This window comes from Egretta garzetta, unplaced genomic scaffold (assembly GCF_000687185.1).
Source record: "Egretta garzetta isolate BGI_Z169 unplaced genomic scaffold, ASM68718v1 scaffold220, whole genome shotgun sequence".
NCBI lineage: Eukaryota > Metazoa > Chordata > Aves > Pelecaniformes > Ardeidae > Egretta > Egretta garzetta.
Genome location: NW_009258414.1, coordinates 1268192 through 1290394, shown reverse-complemented (window position 1 = coordinate 1290394; position 22203 = coordinate 1268192). Strand labels below are relative to the sequence as shown.

General features: G+C 41.4%; 2 protein-coding genes across 3 annotated transcripts in view; both read left to right on the top strand.

Moving 5' to 3' along the window:
- RBMX (RNA binding motif protein X-linked) overlaps window positions 1-12235 on the top strand; it is a 14152-nt gene extending 1917 nt beyond the window's left edge. The window contains exons 3-10 of one of the 2 annotated variants that reach the window (XM_009643313.2): window positions 3948-4119; window positions 5217-5333; window positions 5703-5817; window positions 5928-6053; window positions 6145-6233; window positions 6736-7980; window positions 8901-8990; window positions 11392-12235. In XM_009643313.2, coding sequence (XP_009641608.1) covers window positions 3948-4119; window positions 5217-5333; window positions 5703-5817; window positions 5928-6053; window positions 6145-6233; window positions 6736-7043 — 927 coding nt within the window. In that variant the 3' untranslated portion in view covers window positions 7044-7980; window positions 8901-8990; window positions 11392-12235. Of the gene's footprint in view, window positions 1-3947; window positions 4120-5216; window positions 5334-5702; window positions 5818-5927; window positions 6054-6129; window positions 6234-6735; window positions 8584-8900; window positions 8991-11391 lie in introns of those variants that run through there. The other variant, XM_009643306.2, reaches the window with a different exon arrangement.
- Window positions 12236-12327: 92 nt separating this feature from the next.
- ARHGEF6 (Rac/Cdc42 guanine nucleotide exchange factor 6) overlaps window positions 12328-22203 on the top strand; it is a 43188-nt gene continuing 33312 nt past the window's right edge. The window contains exons 1-2 of the mRNA XM_009643286.2: window positions 12328-15494; window positions 16549-16632. Of these exons, the coding sequence (XP_009641581.1) occupies window positions 15330-15494; window positions 16549-16632 (249 nt within the window). The 5' untranslated portion in view covers window positions 12328-15329. The remainder of the gene's footprint in view (window positions 15495-16548; window positions 16633-22203) is intronic.

Sequence of the window (22203 nt, the reverse complement as noted above, 5' to 3'; positions counted from 1 at the left end):
CTGTTCTGAATCTTGAATGTTGTGTCATGTCTTTGGTCACACTGGAAACATTCAGGAAAATAATGCTTAGTGAAGTAGCTAAATGAGATTGAACACTTGTGGCTGAGGTAATGTCTATGTGTTTTGGAATGCACCATCTGCATCACTGTCAAGAAATGCTGGAAAGTACTGCCTTGTAGATCATCATTCTTGTGGTTTGTCTTCAACGCTACAAATCGAAAAGTGCTTTCATCTGGTTGGAAATTTGAGCCGTAAATATTGTATGAAAAGAACATCCTCACTCTGGATTTGGCCTAGAACGACCTCTAACAAAAACCTGCTGCTGTGTATAGTTCCAGTTTTAGCTTGGTTCAACCATAGATATGAAGGATGTGGAAAACGTTGATGAGGTAGCCTCTCAGAAAGCCTTGTGGACGATAAGTACTGCTTGTACCTCAAAAAGACTCTGCGTTCTAGATCTGTGGAAGAGCAATGTTAGAGGCCTGCTGTGGGAAGAGACCATTGTGATAAATCGGAACTTGGGAGTTTTTCTGTCCATTTGGATATGATGAATTTGAACGCTTATGAGAATTTCAGGCACTTAAGAAGCAACAGAAGCACTATGCAGGCTTCAAGTAGTCTGTAAGGAATTGGTTCACCTGTCTGGCCAGGGGGAAGAGTTCTGCATCACCGGCATGTAGCTCATTCTGTCATTCCAAAGGAATTCAAAGTTGCAGCCAGTAGAAGAAGCTGAATTTGATAGATCCTGCAAGAGTGGATTTGGATTTGATTTTTTGCTTTGCAAATGTTCAGTCCAATGTTTCCCTCCTTTCTGGGTGGAGGGAATGAAGGGAGTTAACTGCATGTCATTGTAAAATGGGACAAGCATAGACTAAGCTTGCTTGTTGGAAGATTAATTTCAGTCCTGCAGAAAGAGGTCAAGAGATAATGGTTTTGAAGCAGGGGTGGAGACTTTTCATTTAAATTACTTTCTCTGCAGAATTGGATCAGTTAGCATGTCTGAGCAGCACAGAAGAAATGTTAGAAGTACTTTATCGTAGCAAATTATTAACCTTCTTTAAGAAGAACCTTAATTGCATGGTAGTCAATTCTACGTACTGATGTCTTGAAATGCACATGCTTATCTGGACACAAGTGTGAATACTCCATGTCTGTAGTGGACATTCTGTGCAGTAGGCTGTTCTCATCATCTTTTGATTTTAAGTCCTGAGGACAAAATGGGTAATTAAAGAGAGAATATGACTTCAGGGGAAACACCTGGGACAAGTCAAAGATTTAATTCCAGTGTGGACCTGCCAAGCCAGCTGGACTGTGTCAAGAGGTTGGAAGCAAATACTACAATCCAAACAGTCTGAACTCAGTGCTGGAGAAGGTTGTCGTCTTCTAATCAACAGAAAGTGTTTCCAGTTCTTTCAGTGATAAAGCAATATAATACATAGAAGCTCGGCCTAGTAAGAGATGATCTCCCGTTCTTGAATATATTTGGTGAAAGGAAGCCCACTTGGTGTGCCATCAAGGAATGTGCAGAAATGGTGGAGTCACTGCAGCATCAACAGTAAAATGATCCATTGGAGAGGGAAGCCCTGTGTGCTGTTAGGTTGCAATTTCCTGCAAGTTTCTGTAACAGTTTCTTATGGAATACTTGATTTCTGCCCCACTCCAAAGCTTCAAATTTCATTCATCTTCTCTGTTAGAACATGGAACAGTTTGCAGGACTTAACCAATTCTGTTCAGTTAAGGTTCCCTGGCCCAGCTTACAAAGATTTGTAGATTGTTCATTCCACTTACAGGAGTTTTTATGATTGCAAATCAAGTACTACCCTTAAATGACTTTTATCTTAAATTACTTTCCTGCTTTTTAGCACCGAGGTGACTGCACTTTATGGTGCCAATACCATACTAAAAATGTTACTATAACACTCTGAATCAAGGTTATAAACACCAACTAATGAGTGTTTGTGTTGGCAGCTGGTGCTTTGGGCTCACTGGAAAAAATTTCTTATTCTGAGATGGCTTGTTTGAATTTTGTCTGTTCAGTGAGATGAGACCTTTTTTCTTTGACCTAAGAACCAAAATGAAGTTGTCCCCTCTGCTTTAAAACGGGACAAACTTTGACAAAGCTCTTTTCCCAATAAACAAAAAAAAAACCCCAAAACCCAACCAACCAAAAAAACCCCCCAAAACCACCTTGGACCTATTGAAAGGTCTTCTTGGAACTTAGGGATAGCTTTTTAAGACTGCTTACCTAAAGCCATTTCAAAGCAAGCCTATCTTTTGCCTGGATAAGATGTATAAGTGCAAGGCAGAAGGAGATAGGAGGATAAATGATAAGGAAAACTGTACCTCCTACATAAAAAACCAAAAGAACTTGAACCTAGCATCCAGGCTTTCAGAACCAATGCTAGCAGAAGGGGATGGTGTTGGTTTCCAAACTTGAAATAAGGTGTTAGGAATCTGCCATGAAGTTGAGATCAGCAGTGGTAATGATGGCAAAGATTAAGGCTTCAAGCCCACTGTTTCGAGAAAGATGACTGAGACAGATGAATGATGATGACAAAATAATGTGGTACAAACCAAGAAGTTCCAGTGATTAGAGGTACTAATGCTCGCTCCTGGAATGTTTCAGCTTGTCATGCCAAAAGGCTTTTTGAGGAACCTTCCATAGGTAAAATACTTCACTAAAGTCAAAGCCAAGACCAGTATGATTTTGCTAGTACTTTTTTCCTCACAAGGGATGAAGTTGGACCTGTGGATATACATATAGGTTTTTCAAACAGTAGCTGCAACTACTGTATGGCAGAATACATGAGCTACTACAGTGGATGATTTCAGAGAGGGCTAGATTTCAGCAGAGAATGAAAAAGATTCAGTACCTTGTTAAACAACTGTAAGCAGTTCAGAGTAAGCAATTACTAGCAGTCATGTTCTTGTTCATTTACTGCAGCAGAGAAGTGCAATAAACACTTCTGCATGTATAATTCATTAGTTGTCATAGCAGAGTTAATATTTAACTGCTAAAAAAGGCAAATAAACCACGTTTGCCAGGATAGATGCACAGTAACGTAACTTCAGTAGAGCTTCTGGTCTTGGCTCTGCTATAATTATCAAATGTGTGGTTTCTGAAAGATTATACAGAAATTTGATTAATTAGGTTAAGTTACTCAGTATGTCGTACCACTTGCTCATGTTTGAGATATAATAGTTGGCTGCAGAGTTCCTGTTATTGCAGGTCTATATTCCAGAAAAAGCTTCCACATTTTTTCCACAAAAACCCACACACACAACAAAACCCCAAACAAACAAAATAAACCCCCAAACTACAAAGCATCTCCACTCTGGAAAAGCAAGTCATAGAGTAAATTGTGACGGTCACCTTTTCTGAAAACCCAGCTTGAAACAGTAGAAAAGAGGGGTCAATTACCATACTCAGTCTGCTTTGTAGATGCTGAAATTACTTCTAAGTACTTCAGTGATCACCGTTTTATCAGGACATCAAGAAAATGTACTAAACGGCCTCCCCATTGCCAGAAACCCCAACTGAAGCTAAGATACTTTCAGCTTAATCCTGTAACTACTGGTGCAGTCCTAGTTTGGTAAAAAAGTCCGTGGCAATTGAAAGTAAATTGGAGATCATAAATCGTGTTTCATTTACAGAATAAATGACATGGGGCTGCCGTAATCATTGGACACTTGTGTTTTCACTGAAAGTCCTTTCTGATGCTGCTCTGTATTTTTTTTTTTTCGTCAATACTACAAGAATCAAGTATGGTAGAAATTAGGCCCAACATGCTGCTGAGTACGTGGGGACTAATACTGAAGACTGAAATCGGTTCTAGAGTTGCTCTCTAACTTTATAAAATGGAAGCCCTATAACAGTGAGGCAAGAGGGGCTTAATTTAAGAAATACAAACATGACTGAGCAGTAAGTAAAGCAGCTTCTTCTTTAGTCATTAGATGGGAAAGCAATTAAAGTGGAACAAGCAACCAAGCCATCCTTTGAAAGTGGTGGTAGGCGTGGGCCGCCACCCCCTCCACGAAGCAGAGGTCCTCCCAGGGGCCTTAGAGGTGGAAGAGGCGGAAGTGGCGCGAGAGGACCACCTTCAAGAGGGAGTCACTTGGGTATGTATTTACCTCTCTCATTATATACTTCGACAACATACAAGACAATCCCATTGGAAGATGACAATAATCCTACTGGAAAAAAAAAGTCAAACAGCCGAATAGTGCACTCCTTTTTCTTTATTAAAATGATGAAATATGATCTCGGCAGTTTAGACAAATTTTTTATTAGGCAAGTACACCTTAAGAAAAGGCTTTCAAATATGAAGATTCCCTTCTACAACTAACACTCCACTTGACTTTTGGCTATGAAAGAAAAGCAAAACTCCTGCCCTGCACGTGAGAAAGGAAGCTTTCTGGTATTCAAGTTGAAAAAGCGATTCTCTTCCACCAGGGAAAGGGAACTGCCTTTCATTCTTACTAGCAAGAGGTCTAAACTTAATAAATTCTAGGACTGATCCTTCCAGATCATAGTAGTAATTAGGGAAGCAAAGCCTTGTGTGTTATTATAAAATAGTAGTGTGTTGAGTTGAAGCTTTCTGAAGTGGAAGGATAGTACCTTACTTGATACTGGATATTCTTTAAACTAAGATACAGCTATTTATTCAGAGACTTTTCAGTATCAAAACTATCGCTTAAAAAGCAAGCAGCACCTGAGGTAAAACAGTAAAATCTGTAATGCAGGAAAGAAACCCTGGAGGTAGTGAAAACTCCTGTCTTGAAGAGTCTGTGTAGTAGGTTCTACAGACTCTCTAGTGCCTCTTCCCTCTCTGTAGGATCTTCTCTAGTACATCTTCCCAGGTGGCTCTTGTCTTCTGAGAACAGTAACTTGTTGAGCATTTAAGCTGTGACTGATTACAGATATCAGCTGTCTTTCTCCCTTGTGTCACACCCTGTGGCTTTTGGATAAGTTCTAAAAGACAGTTCTTCACAGGAATTTAGGCTATGGAAAAGTTAACTTGATGGGCTCTCAGTTCTGCCAGTAGCATCTAGTAGTGGCCAAAACATAAGAGAAGGCTTTGAGGTCTAATTGTAGAGGTTTACTGTTGATCACACAGTGGTAATAACAGTGCTTAGGTTATTGTAGTTCAGGCTTTAGGGGCATACAGGTGGATTATCACAGAAGTAACAAGTTGTTTTATGGCTTATCCTTCTAGGGTCTTCTCGAGGACCACTTCCTATGAAGAGAGGTCCACCTCCACGAAGTGGAGGCCCTCCACCTAAAAGATCTGCGCCTTCAGGACCAGTGCGTAGCAGTAGTATGGGAGGAAGAGGTAAGGACCTCCTGAATTATTTTGTTGCTTAGTCAGCTGTAGCACCTTAGTCTTTCTTCAGAAACTGTTGCAAATCACTGAGTCTTAACTTAAATCTGCTGTGGGATGGTGTGTAGATTTTTTTTTTAATCTAACAGTTCTCTTCATACCGATAATCATTTTGTAGCTGTTCAGAACAATTTGGTGTGATCTGATGAGTATGTTCCTTCTAGTGCTGCTTTAAAACTGTACAAGCAGAAATGTATTACAAATGTAGGCTACAAAGATATGTTTGAATTGCTATGAACAGTCTGCTCATAGTTACCTTGAGGAGTCTTCTGTATGGCTAAGTGCTAATTAACTTAAAAAATTTGGACTGTTTCTCTTAAGCTCCTGTGTCACGTGGAAGAGACAGTTACGGTGGTCCTCCACGCAGAGAACCAATGCCATCACGAAGAGATGTCTACATGTCTCCAAGAGATGACGGTTATAGCACTAAAGACGGGTAAATTCTTTTACTAATTTAGTTTGGCCTTTGTGTTCAGAGAAGGATTTGAACCCTGATTTTTTTGAGGTATGACACACAGCTAACATCTCAGTTCTTGTTCTTTGTAGTTACTCAAGCAGAGATTATCCCAGTTCCAGGGATACACGGGACTACGCGCCACCTCCACGAGACTACGCGTATCGTGATTATGGTCATTCCAGTTCACGTGATGAATACCCATCCAGGGGATATAGGTACCTACTGTTGGATTTTTCTCCCTGTCATTTTATTCTTGCTGTGATCTCACTGATTTGTACTAAGTCTTAGTAGTCTTTCCTCCTATAGCGATCGTGATGGATACGGTGGTGGACGCGACAGAGACTACTCGGATCATCCAAGTGGAGGCTCCTACAGAGATTCATATGAGAGTTATGGTAAGAATCCATTTTGAGGATCATACAGTAATTTGTACAGGTGTCATAAAAATGGACTTTTACTAGGTTGCTTGTGTTTTAGGGGGAAGTGGCGTGCTTTTTTTCCCCTTACAGTGAAAGTGCAGTTGTTGGTTATCATTTGATCATCTTGTTAAATAAGCTATAAGCTAAAGAAGCAAAGTCTACAGTTCAGAATTGCAACTATCTCTGGAAAATATGGCTGAGTTTCTTCTCTAAAATAACAAGCTGTTCTGGAATACCCAGTAAAGAGCCTGCCTGAATAAGCACCGTCTTCATTCCTTCAGAGTCTTTAAATCCACTCACTGCCTGATATGCAATCCCTACTTTAAATACCATTAACGTGGCAGATTATATTAAGAACATCTCAATACATACAAAAGAGTAGCAGTAAACATTTAATGCAGCAATTCTGTAAATTCAGATTGAAATTGTTATATATAACTTATGGTGTTGCCATATTACCTGACCATTGACCCTGCAGGTAACTCACGTAGTGCTCCACCTGCACGAGGGCCCCCGCCATCTTATGGTGGAAGCAGTCGATATGATGATTACGGCAGCACACGAGATGGATATGGAAGCCGAGAAAGTTACTCAAGCAGCAGAAGTGATGTCTACTCAAGTGGCCGTGATCGTGTTGGAAGACAAGACAGGGGTCTTCCCCCATCCATGGAAAGGGGCTATCCACCTCCTCGTGATTCTTACAGTAGTTCAAGCCGCGGAGCACCCAGAGGTGGTGGCCGTGGTGGAAGCAGATCCGATAGAGGTGGAGGCAGAAGCAGATACTAAAAACACTCTTAAACTTTTGGACCAAGACAGATTACTTCTCAAAAAAAAAAAAAAGTGGAAGTTGTTCTATCTTTACTACCAGAGGACTACTAAAAGGAAAAGTTGTTTTTACCTTTTTTTATTGTTGCCTGTTAAGTTTTCCCCTCCATGACTTTTATGCTTTTGTGAGGAAAAGTTAAACCAATGTTTAATTTCATTTCAAAATTGTTAACATTTCTTTCGAAAAGCAGATGTTAAATGTATAAAACTTGAGCTGTGTACTAGTGTTGTAATTTTCAAAGTAAAGTTTCCCTGAAATGCCACAGTTCCCATCTGATTTTCCTCATGAATGGAACAAGCAGTTCTTAAAGATCTTCCACACAACATCCAACCATCTAACATGGAGATGGATTGTTCTACATGTTCAGCATCTCATTCTTAAACAAAGTATTGCTTGTGATTTGGAGGGTGGTGGGGATGTTCCACACAAAGTTCAGTTTTGCCTAGCATTTGAAGTCACAGTGTTCTCAGTACAAAATGCCTTCAGATCCTTGTGTAAAGAAAAATAGAGGATTTCATTCACTTAACCCGAAAAAAGCAAGTGGATAATACTATTTTCTGCCTTCCTACTGTTTCATGGGGAGTTTGAAAAGATCTCCCATCCAAATAAATCATGTACATGTAAGTCAGCTACAGAATACTGTAAAAATAAAAAAAATTGACCAATTCCATCAAAGAAGCTGCAAAACGATGCTTACTCATACTGTTTCAAATTTTTGCAACTCTGTAGTGTTTCACTTTTAAAGGAACATCTTTGATTCCAAAGGAGAAAATAAGATAAGCAAAGAAGTCTTTCTCTCCAACTTCTCAAAGGCTTATGGCTTCATAAAAACAAGTGAATCTTTCAGCATTCCACAGCTGATTTAAAGCATCAAATGCCTGTGAAACAGCAAAGATGGTAAGCAAAGCAAACTAGTTTTTCAGTCTAAGTCAAAATTGAACCAAGTTATCTTCCTCTAGTACAGTAAGACAAGCTGCACGTTATGGCAATGGAAGTGCTGTCTAGATTTTAAAAAAAAAAAAAGGAAAAGAAATACTTCAATACATTAGAAGTTCTCAAAATTCAACATTTCTTCTTGGATAAAAGCATTTATGGCATCAATTTTGAAACTAAAGACGTGATGCAGCTCACTATAGACAGAATATTGCCAAGTAGGGTTGGGAGGGGGTGTTTTGTGCCCAGTATCTTTCAGTGAAGATGCTTAAAGAGGCTGCATATACTATATTAAACAAAATTAAAGCCTTGTGAAATCAGGAATTGGTTTAGATTGACAAATATCAGCTCGGCTATTGGGAGTTTGAAGCAAGCCATTGCAAACTTGACGTTTAGTTGGATGCCTGACTCTGTTTAGTTTGACACTGCGTTACAGGGATATCTAGTACATGTGGCAGAACCTGTGGCAAGTTGTTATGACTCAGGTAACGCCATGAAGTTCAAAAGATGCTCTTGAATAGTAGACATGAAGACCTCCAACTAAAAAAAAAAAAAAAAAAAAAAAAAGCAGCACAAACCCAAAAGCTTTGTACTACTGTTTAGTCCTCAGTAAATTTTGTCGTTCAACTTATGGATTTAACATGGCAGTGCACCATTGAAAAGGAATGAGAATCCATAAGCCATGCAACCTGTCACTAAGCCATTCCAGTCCATTCCAAGCCAGTGAATCCTCCACCACTTAAAAGAGAAGTAGTAAAACTTGCAACAGAATAATCTGCAAACCCAAGCTTGTGACTTTTTGGAAATGGGGGGAAAGCACTATAGGTTGACTCATGATGTAAAATGTACTTTTCTCAATTTGTTGTATCTTCTCTTGACTGCAGGGTGATAACTTCTAGAAGAGAACTGCTGAAGTAATGCTGGTTCGTCTGTGTTGATGGCAGAGATGAGTAGTGCCTGTACCAATACATAAGGTAAATATGCTAGTATAGTAGCTGGAAGGAACATTCCTGGTGGTTCTGTGTTTATGGATTGGGATGGATGTTCTTGGTGGCTAAACAGTGTTATCGACTTTTCCTGTTTGACTTTTGGAGGAGGAGGTTTAAGTAGGCTTTTTAAGCCTACCAAGTTAGGAGTGACAGAGACATCTCATGTGCAGAAATTGGTCCAATTTAGGTATGACTGAATGTTAAATACAAGTGCACTTTAAATCGTAACTTTAAAACATGCAGAGAGTACTTAGTCTAGGAATCTTCGTAAGACCAGACCATTAAAATCTGAACTGGAATAGTAAATACCAGTACAGACACTTCATCAGTCTGGTTAAATGTGCGGAACATGCAATTTAATGATTATACTGAGTATAATCTTTGATTAGGAATTAATCTCCGCAGAGGTCCTTGGATTAAATTGTAGCCTTCCAGGCATCTCCAGAATGGCTTAAAACTTTGTAGGTCAGCTGTGTTTCATGACTTTGAAGCCTATCCTAAAATTATTTTTCAAGTAGATGTAGGAGCAACTGTTTTCTGACTTTAGATGGAAGAGTGATTGTCTCTTCTGTTTCTCTGATAACTCAGCAGGGAAGAAAAAAGAAGTGGAAATGGCTGTCGTGCTAATACTGCCTTTCGGAAAGCTTTTCTACTAAATAGTTGTTACTCAAAAAAAAAAAAAAGCTTTTAATGTGTGCAGAATCTTAAAATCTAGTATGGAGTGAAGACTGAGGAGAAATGCCTTTTCCAAAGCAAGTATTTATGTAAGAACTACGTGTACTTTCTGTGTATTTTTTCAAAGTACACTGTAAACGTAAGAACATACTTTGCTGTTAGTTTCAAATACCACTTTCTTTGGTGAAAAGAAAAAGCTGTAGTTGGTGTTGGATCTGATGCGTGGTCACTGATTTCAGGGAAGTTCATTTTGTGTGAAGGATAGGTTCTTTTGCATACTGTGAAATGTTTGTAATCTCGGCTGCCTTATGGTTTATTGAGAGTCTCAGCAACAGCAACTAAATAACTCCGCAATGCTTTTGTCAGAGTATGGCGGTAATATTTTGTAAGTACTCCCAATAAACTGCTACTGTTACCTTGATAAAGAAGACAAAAATAGGCTTTTATTTCAGGGTACTGGATTGTATTTTAGATCAAATAGAGAAGCATCACGGGTATTTTCAGTTCTGAGTCAAAGGAAGCATATAGTTAAATAAAAGTTGCTACCTGACCAACTTTTTGTTCTATCACTTGATAAAATTTCAGCCAACCAAAAAAGCATTACCTTCCTTGGCTTCGTGTTCCTCTTAAGTGTTACTGTTGAAATACTTAAATGACAAATCCTACTGGAAAGGATACCATTTGAACTGTAGGTGTCTTTTTAAAGATAAAGAAATCTAACCTTTTTTCATTCAAAAATGTTGTCGGTAGTCCTGCAAAAAATTAGCAGGAGTCAGTTTTAAATTTACAGTTTGAGGCTGATCCAGATCATGAATCTGCTAATAAAGAGACGGAATATTGTCTTCAATATGCAGCATCCTAGGCAACTCTTGAAAGGTTCTGCCAAATCATTATATAGGTTGTGTTGGGATGTTTTCAGCTTTTTTGTACGCGTGTTCCATGTTAGCTTCAATTCTCTGTATTAGCTGTGAAGCTGAGGGTTAATTACTCATGGCAAGCAAAAAAGCTTCTCTCTTCTGGAAAAATGAAGTGCTTTTTTTCTCAATTCACTAGGTGTGTTTTGTCACTTACCGGTGGTAGTGGGCCATGCTGTAATTTAATAGATACTAAAGATAAAAGCACACTTTCTTAGCATACTCTGCAGCTTATAAACGTTTCCAAATTCTTAACATGCATGGTGACAACGTTAGTTTAGGGAGCAATCAATAGAACTTAACTGACTGTGAGGCAGGAAAAATAATACTAAGTTTTTAAAAAGTGAGGATGTACTTGTACTAATTCAGCAAGCTGTTCGCCTTTTCATGATCACAGGTTTTATTTAATTTATAGCACAACATTACTTACAAATTAGTATCAGTGAGTATGCCAGTTTATGACAGGACTCCCGAGTATCATGCTGAGACGGTCAAGAGCTAGTGGGATTTTGTGGTAGGCAAGAGTTTGGAGGGGGATATGCAGAGGAATTACAGAGGCTTTACTTAGTACTTGCTCTGGAGACAGTGTTGTACAAGAAGTGTGCATTAATACAAGTAGTCCTCAGACCGTTTTGATGATAGTTAGCTATTGATGTGTTTTCATACTGTTGGGACAAATTGAATAGAATCCAAATGTAAGCCTTGTGTATATAAAAACAGTGAACTAGAGATGATATAGCTTTTTGGGCTGTCTCTTGGTTTCTGAGAGTGTACTAACTTGCATTTCCTTTTTTCAGTTATGGTGACTAGAAGGCGGCAGTGCAGCAGTGGATATGCATTGGAAAATCAAAGGATAACAAAGTGCAACTGATAAAGCTTGGCTTTGGAGTGTGGTGTTACCCAGTATTTGTTTTAGAGGATTGTGTTACCATTCATGAATTGCCTTTGAAAGTAGCACTACGAATCTCTTGGATATGAAAAAAATTCTCAGGTGGAAGTCAGTTGCTGTCTGCCGCAGCTAACATCTTCCAAGAGTCAAGAGTGAGCCTTTCTTTTTAGTCAGTGTACACGCATCGGTAGATTCTGCAGCAGAAAAATACTCCAGGGTTACCTTTTACATAGGGTACTTCCTGTTTAGGCTGAAAAAAAGAGCAAGTTAAAGTGAGTTTTAATCCTCTAAAATACGGAGAACTAAATTGTTACAAATTCTTGTTCACTAAAAAACAATTAAAAGTTTTACTGTGTTCTTACATTAATGGTTTTGTAATTGTCCAGGCCTTCTGGATGAGAGGAAAGAAGTGTTGAGGTACTGAGGCGATATTAGTGACAAATGCCCAGAATAATTAGTGGTGTTGTATGTACTGACATCTTGCAAAACTCCAGGCAGCACTGCATCTGTTCCAACAAGATGCTTTCTTCAAAACTTTGCCTTGGTTTTGATGGATTTTTATTTTACATATATGTTGATGTGCCAGTGTACGAGAGAGGAATCTTCAGGCACCAGTATTTCATGTAGAAAACTAACTTCAGATTGGCTGAATTACTTAAACAGTCACGGCTAATCAAGTTCACGTTGACTTTTTCCGTGGTAGACATAAACTGATCTCATTTAAACAACTAACACCCACTTTATAATGAGTAGCTAAAGAAAAAGCATGCATACCTTGTCTAGAGATTTAAAACTACCTTTGGGTTTTGGGCTAAGAATATCACTTTAAACTTCAGTTATGGACTGCAGATTCTAGAAGTAAGTCTGCCTGTATGTAGCAGATGGGTAGAACCGCAGTATTTCCCAGGGCTAATAAATCTACTGTTAAACAAAAGCATTATGGGTTTTGTTTGGTTTTTTTATATTAAAATACCTGTTACTCAGCAACACTCGCATGGTAGAAAAGATGTCTGGTGTTACGTGTTGACGGAGTGGTCTCAGAGTATCTTCTGCAAGAATAACACGCAGTAACGTTAGGGAGACTCCTTTTTCAGCAGTAGCTTATAGTCTGGATGCTGCTCTTTAGGCTAAACCAGATCATCCTAACTAAAATCTAGTGCCAGCATATGAACTATCATACGAAAAAAGATTGATACCTGCCTAAAATGCTAAATAATGAGAATGTACCTAACCAATGTGAGTTAGCTCATGCGCTGACTCAAGACTTGATCGTTGAAAGTCAGTAGTTCAAGGCATCAGTAGGTTCTGCAGCAGAAAAATACCCCAGCGTTTGTGCTGGGCATTCTCCCTCTGCTGAAAAAGTGAGCAAGTTACATCAAAGTGAGCAGCTTTGGGGAGAATCACTCTAGAATGTTCTCTGAACGTCTGGATGCGGTTCTTAACTTGCTCCTGTCACTGTGCTGTTACTGGTGTATAGGCCATCGGAGTCCTTTGATAATTGGGTATAGACCACTCTCAGCCTCCCCTTTTTTTATTTTTTAAATAATTCTATGCCTATGTAGTTACCACTGGTGTAAATCAGTCTGCAAATAAAAGTGTATTTGTAACTTGGGGGTGGAGGCTGACTCTGCAAGAGATGGTTGATGATTCATTTGATTTGTTTCTGTCAGCAAATAACCAAAGTTGAAATCTTTTCCAAAGACCAGACCAGAAATTCCTTGTTGCTTGGTGGCTATACCCTCGTACCTTGGGGTTGCCACAGGATTAATTTTAGTGTAGGGGTGGGTGAACAAGCCAGGAGGCTTTTAGATGGGTCCTTTCCGAAAGATGTAAAATTGAGCTTGAGGTGGCTAAACGGAAATGCCTTCAGTTTGGGGGCTTTCTGAATATGCATATGTCTCGAGGTCTTCGCAGCAGTTGGTGAGTGTTCAAGATGTGGCAAGTATTTTCATTTAATTGTAGTTGCAACCATTAACGTCTGCGTGGCTGCAACAACTGTGTGTGAAATGGCCATGAAACTGAACCTGCCTGTCCACCCAAAAACTGGTTTGCTTTAGAGGAGGGAGTGGGTGAAGTACTCCTCTGCATTCAGGTTGGTAACGCTGAGTTTAATGAAGCAGGTGTGTTATTTTCCCTGATTTTAAATATTTCTGCTCTTTACATCAGAAACGGGTATGTTCTGATGAGTGGATGTCTTCCATGTACAAACCATTGTCCCCATAGATGAATGAGCATTACCAGTTGTCTTGCCTACTACAGATTTGGAAAAAGAAAAGGCAAGCTATGAAAGGAGACTGCAAGTACTCACTTGGCAAAATCGTAGTGCTCATGAGAACTGGAAAAAGAAAAACCCACAACCCTGAAGTTCTTGTAATTGGTCATAAATTTGAAATGTTTTGCACACATCGGGATAGTTGTAGATGTTCTTCACCAGATGGCGTGAGTTCTACAATTTAGTTTCAGCCAGTTTTATTGTTCGCACTGGCTGCAGCTACATGTTACTCGTATTGCCACACAACGGAGAGCGGGAACTCATCCCCACATCCTCATGAAGGTCAAAAGCCTGTCTAACCCGAACAGGGCAATTCTGATTTCTTACTGGTGGCTGTTGAAAATTATCCTTACGTAGGTCCTGGTACCAGTCATAAGACCTGGAAAGTGGAGACACAAAACCATGTGCATTTATTGCATCTATTTTATCCTTTTGCTGTTCTGTTTCTCCCTACCCTTTAAATTACTAGCCTGAGCAGGTTGAGAGCGCTGATGTCTTTGAAGACAGTTGCTTCAAGTATCAGGGTTAGGAATTGGCTCAGCATATTGTCACAGAAGTTCTGGTCTCTAGGATAATTTGTTCCTGTTGTATCGCTTCAATCCATGATGCTCCAACTTGTTTGGCTCATAAACAGAACCGCTACGGTTTCCATCTGTTCTGGTGAAAGGACAGTTAAAAAGGAGAAAAAAATGGCAAGAAGACGGGACCAGAGCAGGGTGGAAAACTGTACTCCGTACAATGGATCCTGAAGAGCTGGTGGAAAGGGACATTTTAATAGGGCAAGGGACATGATATAGGGTAAGTGAAACAGTGGGGAAGTTTCATTCTCAGCTTTGGGTGACTTGAATTTATGAAATTTTTGAAGTTACACAGATGTTTGAGATACTACCATCTTCCAAAAACCCATTTTGGATTAATGCGCGCTTCTTGTAGAAAACAGTTGAAAACCCAAATTTTTTCTACAAAAAGTGCATGATGAGAATTTATTCTCAAAAATGAAATCTTGAAAATAGTAAACTATAGAAGGCAATTCTAGTAATGAGGTTTGCCATATAAAGTTGAAAAATAAAAAGTTAGTGTGACGTTTCCCCCCAGTCATCTTTGGCGTGAAGTTCAACTTTAATGCTGCAAATACCTCATTATTTTCGGTATTCAAGACAAATGTATGTTTACTTCTTTGGGCAACAGCTACAAGTTAAGACCGAGTTTACCAGACGATAGGATGCCAGCTGCCACGAGGAGGAAGTCGCCAGGCAAGATCTTTTTGGTGGAAAAAGTGCTCCATCAAATACTATTATTTTCAATGATGTTGCAGATGTGTAGCTGAAGACCTGCTTTTCGCGTTCTCTCTTCAAAGTAACAGTGCTAGAAACTACTAAAAAGTTTCTTACCTTGAGAGTAACGATGCTGCTGGTTCTTAGGATTTGGTGAGCTGCTGTGCTGAGCCAAAAAAAAAAAGTAGTTTCACACTTGAGTTCTGCAAGCAGCAGCAGGGGCAGGAAGATGTAATCACGGATGTGGGTTCCCGCAAGCTGCTGCACAGGAGAACTGCGCTGGCGGCAGAACTCTCTGCGATGAATCCAGAAGAACAAATTGTAACGTGGCTTATTTCATTAGGAGTTTTAAATTCCCCTAAGAAAATAGTAGATGATCCGCAGGAGTTCCTGAAAACGTCTCTGAAAGATGGAACCGTGCTTTGTAAGCTCATTAATCGACTTCTTCCGGGATCTGCAGAGAAGGTAACTCGTTTAAGATGTGTTTTGCTAGCCTGAAACGGAGCACTGCTCAGTAAAATGCTGCCCTCATCATTTTGAGGTACGTTTTCCTTTGGTAAATAAGATGAGCCAAGGTGTATTGGAGATGGATGTTTTACATTTCAGTTACCAGATGTATCTAACTGAGGGCAAAGTCCGACTGTAGCTTTAGTTCTTCAATTTTGTCTCTACATCCAGAAAAAAACCTCAAAAGGTTGCAGTTGGCCGAGTTACGCGTGTTCATTCAGTGGCAGGAAATACTGGGCCCAGCAGAGATCAAAATATCTTGGTTTTGAGTAGAAGGATATGCAGTCTGTCCATATTTACGTAAATAACATCAATTACAACTGTAAATATATTCACTCTTTGAGAACTCTTACTCTAAAATACTTTGTTAGCCAGGAAATACACTAGAGAAGCAGATTAGGTTAGGAATAAATAACAAAACTTGCATCCATGCCATTTTGAGCTGTCCCAAGGCCAGCAAATCCAATGAACTGAAGCCATTTAAGCCATGTGAGTGCCTCCTATTACAGTTTTACGAGGTTTATCTTCAGGCAGTCCAAAAGTGTGGTAAGTAACTGCAGGAGAAAAAAAGGGAAGGAGTCAAATCGGAGATGGGAAATGGCAACACAGAAGAGAAGCTGCTTAATTAAAAAAAAAACCAAACAAGTTCTCCACCCTGTAAAACAGGAGCCTTTATTTATTACGCAAAAAATCAGTTTTGCTAGCTCCGTATCTTTAGCTTCTGTGTGATGGTTGGGGGCAATGTGTTCTTAAAGGTCATCGGTTTCCCACTGTCACTTAGGGCACTGTCATACGTTGACATTCAAAACAAGATGCCGACCACTTCGATGTATGCATCACTTCCTCCGGTGGCTCGCTCTTCCTGCTTCGACAGCTTGCCTGCCACCCCCATCCGCCCCCTTAAGAAGCTTCCCTAATTCAGTATAAAACGCACATGTCAATATTCATGCAGGCCTGAATAGAGGCTAGATGGAAGGCAATGCAATGATCCTAGTGAATTTTCTTTCTTTAGTATTGCCTGGAGCCTAAAAATGAAGCTGACTGCATCAGTAATATTCAAGAATTCTTGAAAGGCTGTGCACTCCTTAAAGTGGAGGTAAGTCAACTTGGATCCTTTTATTTATTGTCGTAACATGCTTGTTTAATCAGCCTTCTGAAAGGAAGCCAGATACCGGAGGGACGAAATCGGTAGTCATTCCTAATCTTTTGTATTAATACAAATTAGAGCAGGGATAATTTAATAGTCTGTCTGGAGAATCTGGAAATGGAGTGTATTGACTGTGAGCTTAACAGATTCCTTCTCGTCTTTTGAGACAAGCCTGAATGCTTGCAGCAGTAACAGGAGGTCTGTTGAAACAGAGTTAAGCAGTGTGGACCTGTTTACATTTATTTTTTTTTTCATTATTAGAGAGAAGGGATTGCAGGTTTTAGCCTTGCTTTAATCTGAAGGTGAAATACTCTTCATACTGCAGTATTTTTCATCCCCTTGCAACTGTTGCATGAGATTCTGCCACACACATAATATTAAATTGATCCTTATGCATAAAAATAATCCTAATGAAGACAAAAGACACCTTCTCAGTGGCTATCCCTGATCCTGTCTACATCCTGACTCTATGCTTAAGCATAGCTCATATTTGCAAGATCAGAGTCTAAATGAATCACTTAAGAGTTCAGCTAATTTTGCCATCAAATTTTTTACTAAGTGCATTAAGTGCATATGGATTTAAAATGTAAAGACTTTTGTATCATGCTTAAATTCCTAGAGTAAAAAAGAAACCTGTAACTAAGAGCCATCACTGTCTCATCTGAAATACACTCAACATTGTGGAAAAAAAAAAAATTCTGAAGACAAATTCTGCCAGAAGCAGGGACAGCATTCTTGGGCATTATACAGAATATTCATGCACCACAGTGAGGGAAGTCCAACCCATGGCAGTTCCGTTCCTGCGCCTTTCCTTTGAAGGTCTAAACAAGCAAAGAGCCTTTCTTCTCTTCAGAGCTTTTTATCTAACCAGCATGAAAATTTGCTCATTCCAGAACTGTTTCACTAGCCTGTTGTTCCCCAGTAATGCATTTCTCAGAGCCTGCTGCAGCAGCCCCGTTTTGAGAGCAGATATATATAGAATCCCTGAAGGCCTATCGCATCAGAAATCAGTTGTTGCCAGTCTTCTGGTACTGACCATGTGATTTCCTCCGTTTTTCAGAGGGCTTATTTTTCTATCTGAAAACTAATGACAATGGTTGTGGTGGAAAATACTGAAAAATAGGAGTCTTAAACAGCTAAAAGATAAGGCAAGGGAACAGTCGCCAACTGTTGTGCTTCAATGTCTCATAGTTTTGAAAGCCAGTTCTGCAATATTGCAGTCACACTCCACAATTTTCAGATACTAGGAACTAGCAACATTGTGTGTCCAGCTCTGTGTGTTGCTCCAATCCTCCCTGCGCCTTTCCTTCCTTGGTTTTAATTTAAGAAAAGGTTTCTGACTTCTTTTTTCTTCTGATTTATAACCCCCTTAATCTTTGAAATATTCTATCCCTTCAGTAACTTCCCTAGCACTCATGTCATTGCCCCTGTCTTGGTTGCTGTGAAAGGAGACCTCAAAAAGCTGAATAAAAGCTCAAATCTCTCAAGCTCAAGTTTAAATTTCGCAGCGAAATGAAAATTATTTCTTCTTATTTTTTTTTCCAAAATACTAAGTTGTATTAGAATGCTAAGTGAAGATGGGAATTTTGCTTCTTCCTGGCTCCTCTCTGTAGCCTCAGGCAGAGGAATGCTTGAGGTAGGAGAGCTGAGATGGTGGGCAAGACATGGCACAAGTCAGAGTCCTTATGCTTCCCTCTGGCTCTTCTCCTCCCGTGTTGCCAGCTCTTCTGAGTGCTCTGAAGGCAAAGCCAGAGGAGACATGAAAAACCTCCTCCATCTGCTCCTTCTAAATGCTGCCCTGTTTGGACCCTCTTGGCAAAGAGACTCTCGGAAGCATACCCACGGGTAGTCCTCCCTCATACCTGATTCTTAGTTTGCCTTGGGAAGGGCCACTGCCCTTCAGAGGGGGTTCCTCTGCAGGACATTGACTCTGAAAGCACGTTTGGAGCATCAGAACAGGCAGGGAACCTTCTGGTTCCAAGATCTGTCGGCAGGGAAGTTGCAGTGATCTGGTGTTATGTCTAGGGAAGATGAGCATAGGATGGAAAATCTGTTTTGCTCCAGTAACCTAGCTTGAGTAAGGAGAAACGTCAGGAAAGCTCTTGGCTTAATAGGTTTGAATTCCCTGACTGCCATCCTGCTGCTTACCCAGACTTTGTATTTGACAGTAAAACCCTAGTGGTTCTGTCAAATTCTGCCCTTCTCCAAGTTCCACGGAGAACTCTTGTTCCTTAGATATGAAGAAGTAGCCTGGGACTGAATATGAGCCACTTCTCCTGTCTTTGAGTTGTTAAGGTCAGAGATTCTGTTCCTGTTGCAGATGTGAGCAAAAGAGGATGTTCTGAGGAAATTCAGAGCTTAGAACTACTCTGGAGACTGACTTGTCCAAAAGGCCTCATCCTGGGAAATCTCAAGCGTGAGAAACTTCATACATGACATTAGCAGCCAATCCTAGCATCCTGGGGCTTCACTGTACTTTGCCAAAGCAAATTTGCCTTAAATTTGTTCTTGTTTCTGGATACCAGGTGCCCACCAAAGCTGCTCTGTCACTCCCCCCACCCCCCAGCTGGACCGGGTAGAGAAAATATAGCAAAAATCTCGTGGGTCAAAATCAGGGAGAGATCACTTCGCAATTACCATCACAAGAAAAACAGACTTGACTTGGGGAAATCAGTTGAATTTATTACCAATCAAATCAGAGAAGGATAATGAGACATAAAACCTAAATCTTAAAACACCTTCCCCCACTTCCCTCCCTTCTTCCCGGGCTCAGCTTCACTCCCCATTTTCCCTGCCTCCTCCCCGCCAGCGCCGCAGGGGGATGGGAATGGGGGTTGGGGTCAGTTCATCCCACGCTGTCTCTGCTCCTTCCTCCTCAGGGGGGCACTCCTCACTCCCCTCCCTTGCTCCAGCCTGGGGTCCCTCCCACGGGGTGCAGTCCCTCGGCCTCCGTGGCTGCAAGGGCACAGCCTGCCCCACCATGGGCTGCACCAGGGGCTGAGGGGAATCTCTGCTCCGGCGCCTGGAGCACCTCCTCCCCCTCCACTGTCTGCAGAGTTGTTCCTCTTACATATTCTCACTCCTCTCTCTGGCTGCAGTTGCACAGGACTTTTTTCCCCCTTCTTAATTATCCCAGAGGTGCTACCACTGTCACTGACGGCTCGGCCTTGGCCAGTGGTGGGTCCATCTTGGAGCTGGCACTGGCTGCATCAGACATGGGGGAAAGCTTCTGGCAGCTTCTCACAGGAGCCACCCCTGTAGCCACCCCTGCTACCAAAACCTTGCCACGCAAACCCACTACAGACGTAGACGTTTGAATAGCTGCCATTTGGAGCTGAATACATCACTGAGCTTTGCTAGCGTGCAGGGAAGGTGATCAGTGGGCCAGGTAGGGTTTCCAACAGCATTCAGTTGAAACCCGAGTTGCATCTTCCACTGAAGGGGTCCTGCTTGCCAATCTCCTCCAGTGGGAGGGCACACGAAGAGGTTACTCCTGCAGAGCTACATGTACGCGCTTCCCTCCTACCCTTCTTTGTTGTCCTGGTAACTCAATCTTAGGAAATGGAAGACAGACACGGCAAGGCAAACAGCACCTTCTTCCATTTTGCAGGAACAGTGAAAGATTTGGACATAGTTGAAGGGAGGGAGAAGGATACTCTGTGACCTTCCTGCTTTGAGGTGGCTCCATTAAGTTGCAGCAGCTCTACGGGCTGGTGGTGTGAGCTGGAAGAGTCCATCTCATTGCAGGGTATAAATAACCAAACTCTTCCTTAGCTTCAGCCCAGGACTGAAGCCTGAGAAGATTTGTTGCTTCATATGTGTCAGTCCTAAAAGAGAAGACAAGCAGAGGAACCAACACCACCTTCTAACTAGACAAGTGCTGTAATTAGGTGAAACAATGAGACCATGTCTAAAATTTCCCAACTGCTTTTCAGTGCTAGAATTTGATCCAAGTCATAAGAATGTCTATTGGCCCAGCTCTGCTGAGACAGAGGACTGGGCAGAGGATGCAAGCACCTCTTTGGAGCTTAACTGTCCTTAAGGGACTCTTTGGAGTGAGGAACAGTGCAGGTAACCTGGCTATGCCTCATTTACCCTATGGCTTCAACCTCTGAGCTGTGTGTATGACCCAGGATCTGGTCCAGTGAGTCAATACTGCTAAGGTGGTGGCAGCTGACAGCTGGAGATGTGAAGGCAAGAGGCTCAGGCCTGGTGGCCAGGTGGAGTCTACTTTAGAAGATACAGGGAAAAGATCATGAGGGGATAAATGGGAACTGGTAGTCTTTGCTTTTGCTGTTGGCACCGCTGTGGAAATAATAACAGCAGCTCAATAGCTGAGCATCATTTACTGCTGAAGAAGCACAAGACCTTCATTCAGCAGCAGCATTTTATTGCTAAAACGACCACAAAACTTCTGGCAAGGGGCTGAGTCCTGTGAACTAAGAATGGTATCTGCAAGATAATTCCATAGCTGGATTAAACCCGACCATCCAGAATGATCATAGAGCATGCAGCGTGTCGTTGACACCGTGGGCAGAACTGAAGTTATTTCTGCAGTTGGAGGTGTTTGCATCCTTCACCAATCTGTACTTGGACAGAGGTCTGGAGAAGGCTGATGAAAAATCATCCCCCCCTTGGCTCCCCATCCCTCTGCTCCCAAAGCCTGCTCTACTTTGTCTTCCCTCCTGGTTTCCTGGCTGGGTAATGTCAAAACTGAAAGCTCCAGCCCAGTGCCAACCAGTGCAAGCACTAGGGAAAGGGTAGGTCTGAACTCAGAGTGACCCAGTGTCCCAAAGACCTGCGGCCCACAGGTGTGAGGGGTGTCTCTGACACCCCTGCATCCCTCCGTGGCGTTGGGACCTGCAGCCAGGCTTCACCCTGGATCTCAGTACAGCGCTTCTTTCCCCTTCCATGCTGCAGCCTGCTGTTGCACTGAAGTGTCCCAGGATTTCACGTTCCCTGCAGGAGCGTGTTCCCCAAACAGATGGGCACGCACAGCAGAGGCCCCGTGCTCACCACGGCAAGGACATGCTGGCTCTGAGAATTCACTGCCTGCACCTCATCTGCAGGCCCTTCTGCAGCGTTTTTCTTCTCAGTGGTGCAAACCAGCTGTAATTACCATTTCAACAGCCTGGATTTTCCTTTCTTTTCCTATCCTATCCCACTCACTTTTCCTGTTTCTTTTTCCTTTTCCTTCTTTCCCTTTAATTTTCTTTTTCCCTTTCCTTTCTTTTTTCTTTTTTCCCTTTTCCTTTCCTTTTTCTTTTTTTCCCTTTTCCTTTCCTTTTTTATTTTCCTTTTCTTTTGTCCCTTTTCCTTTCCTTTTTTCCCCTTTTCCTTTCCTTTTTCCCCTTTTCCTTTCCTGTCTTTCCTTTCCCTTCCCTTCCCTCTTTCCTGATTTACTTTTCCCCTCTTCCCTTCCCTCTTCCCTCCCCATGGCCTTTCTCCTCTTCCCTTTCCCATCTCCCTTTCCCCTTTGCCGTCCCTCTCTCCCTGCCTCCCGCCCGCGGCCGGCGGAGG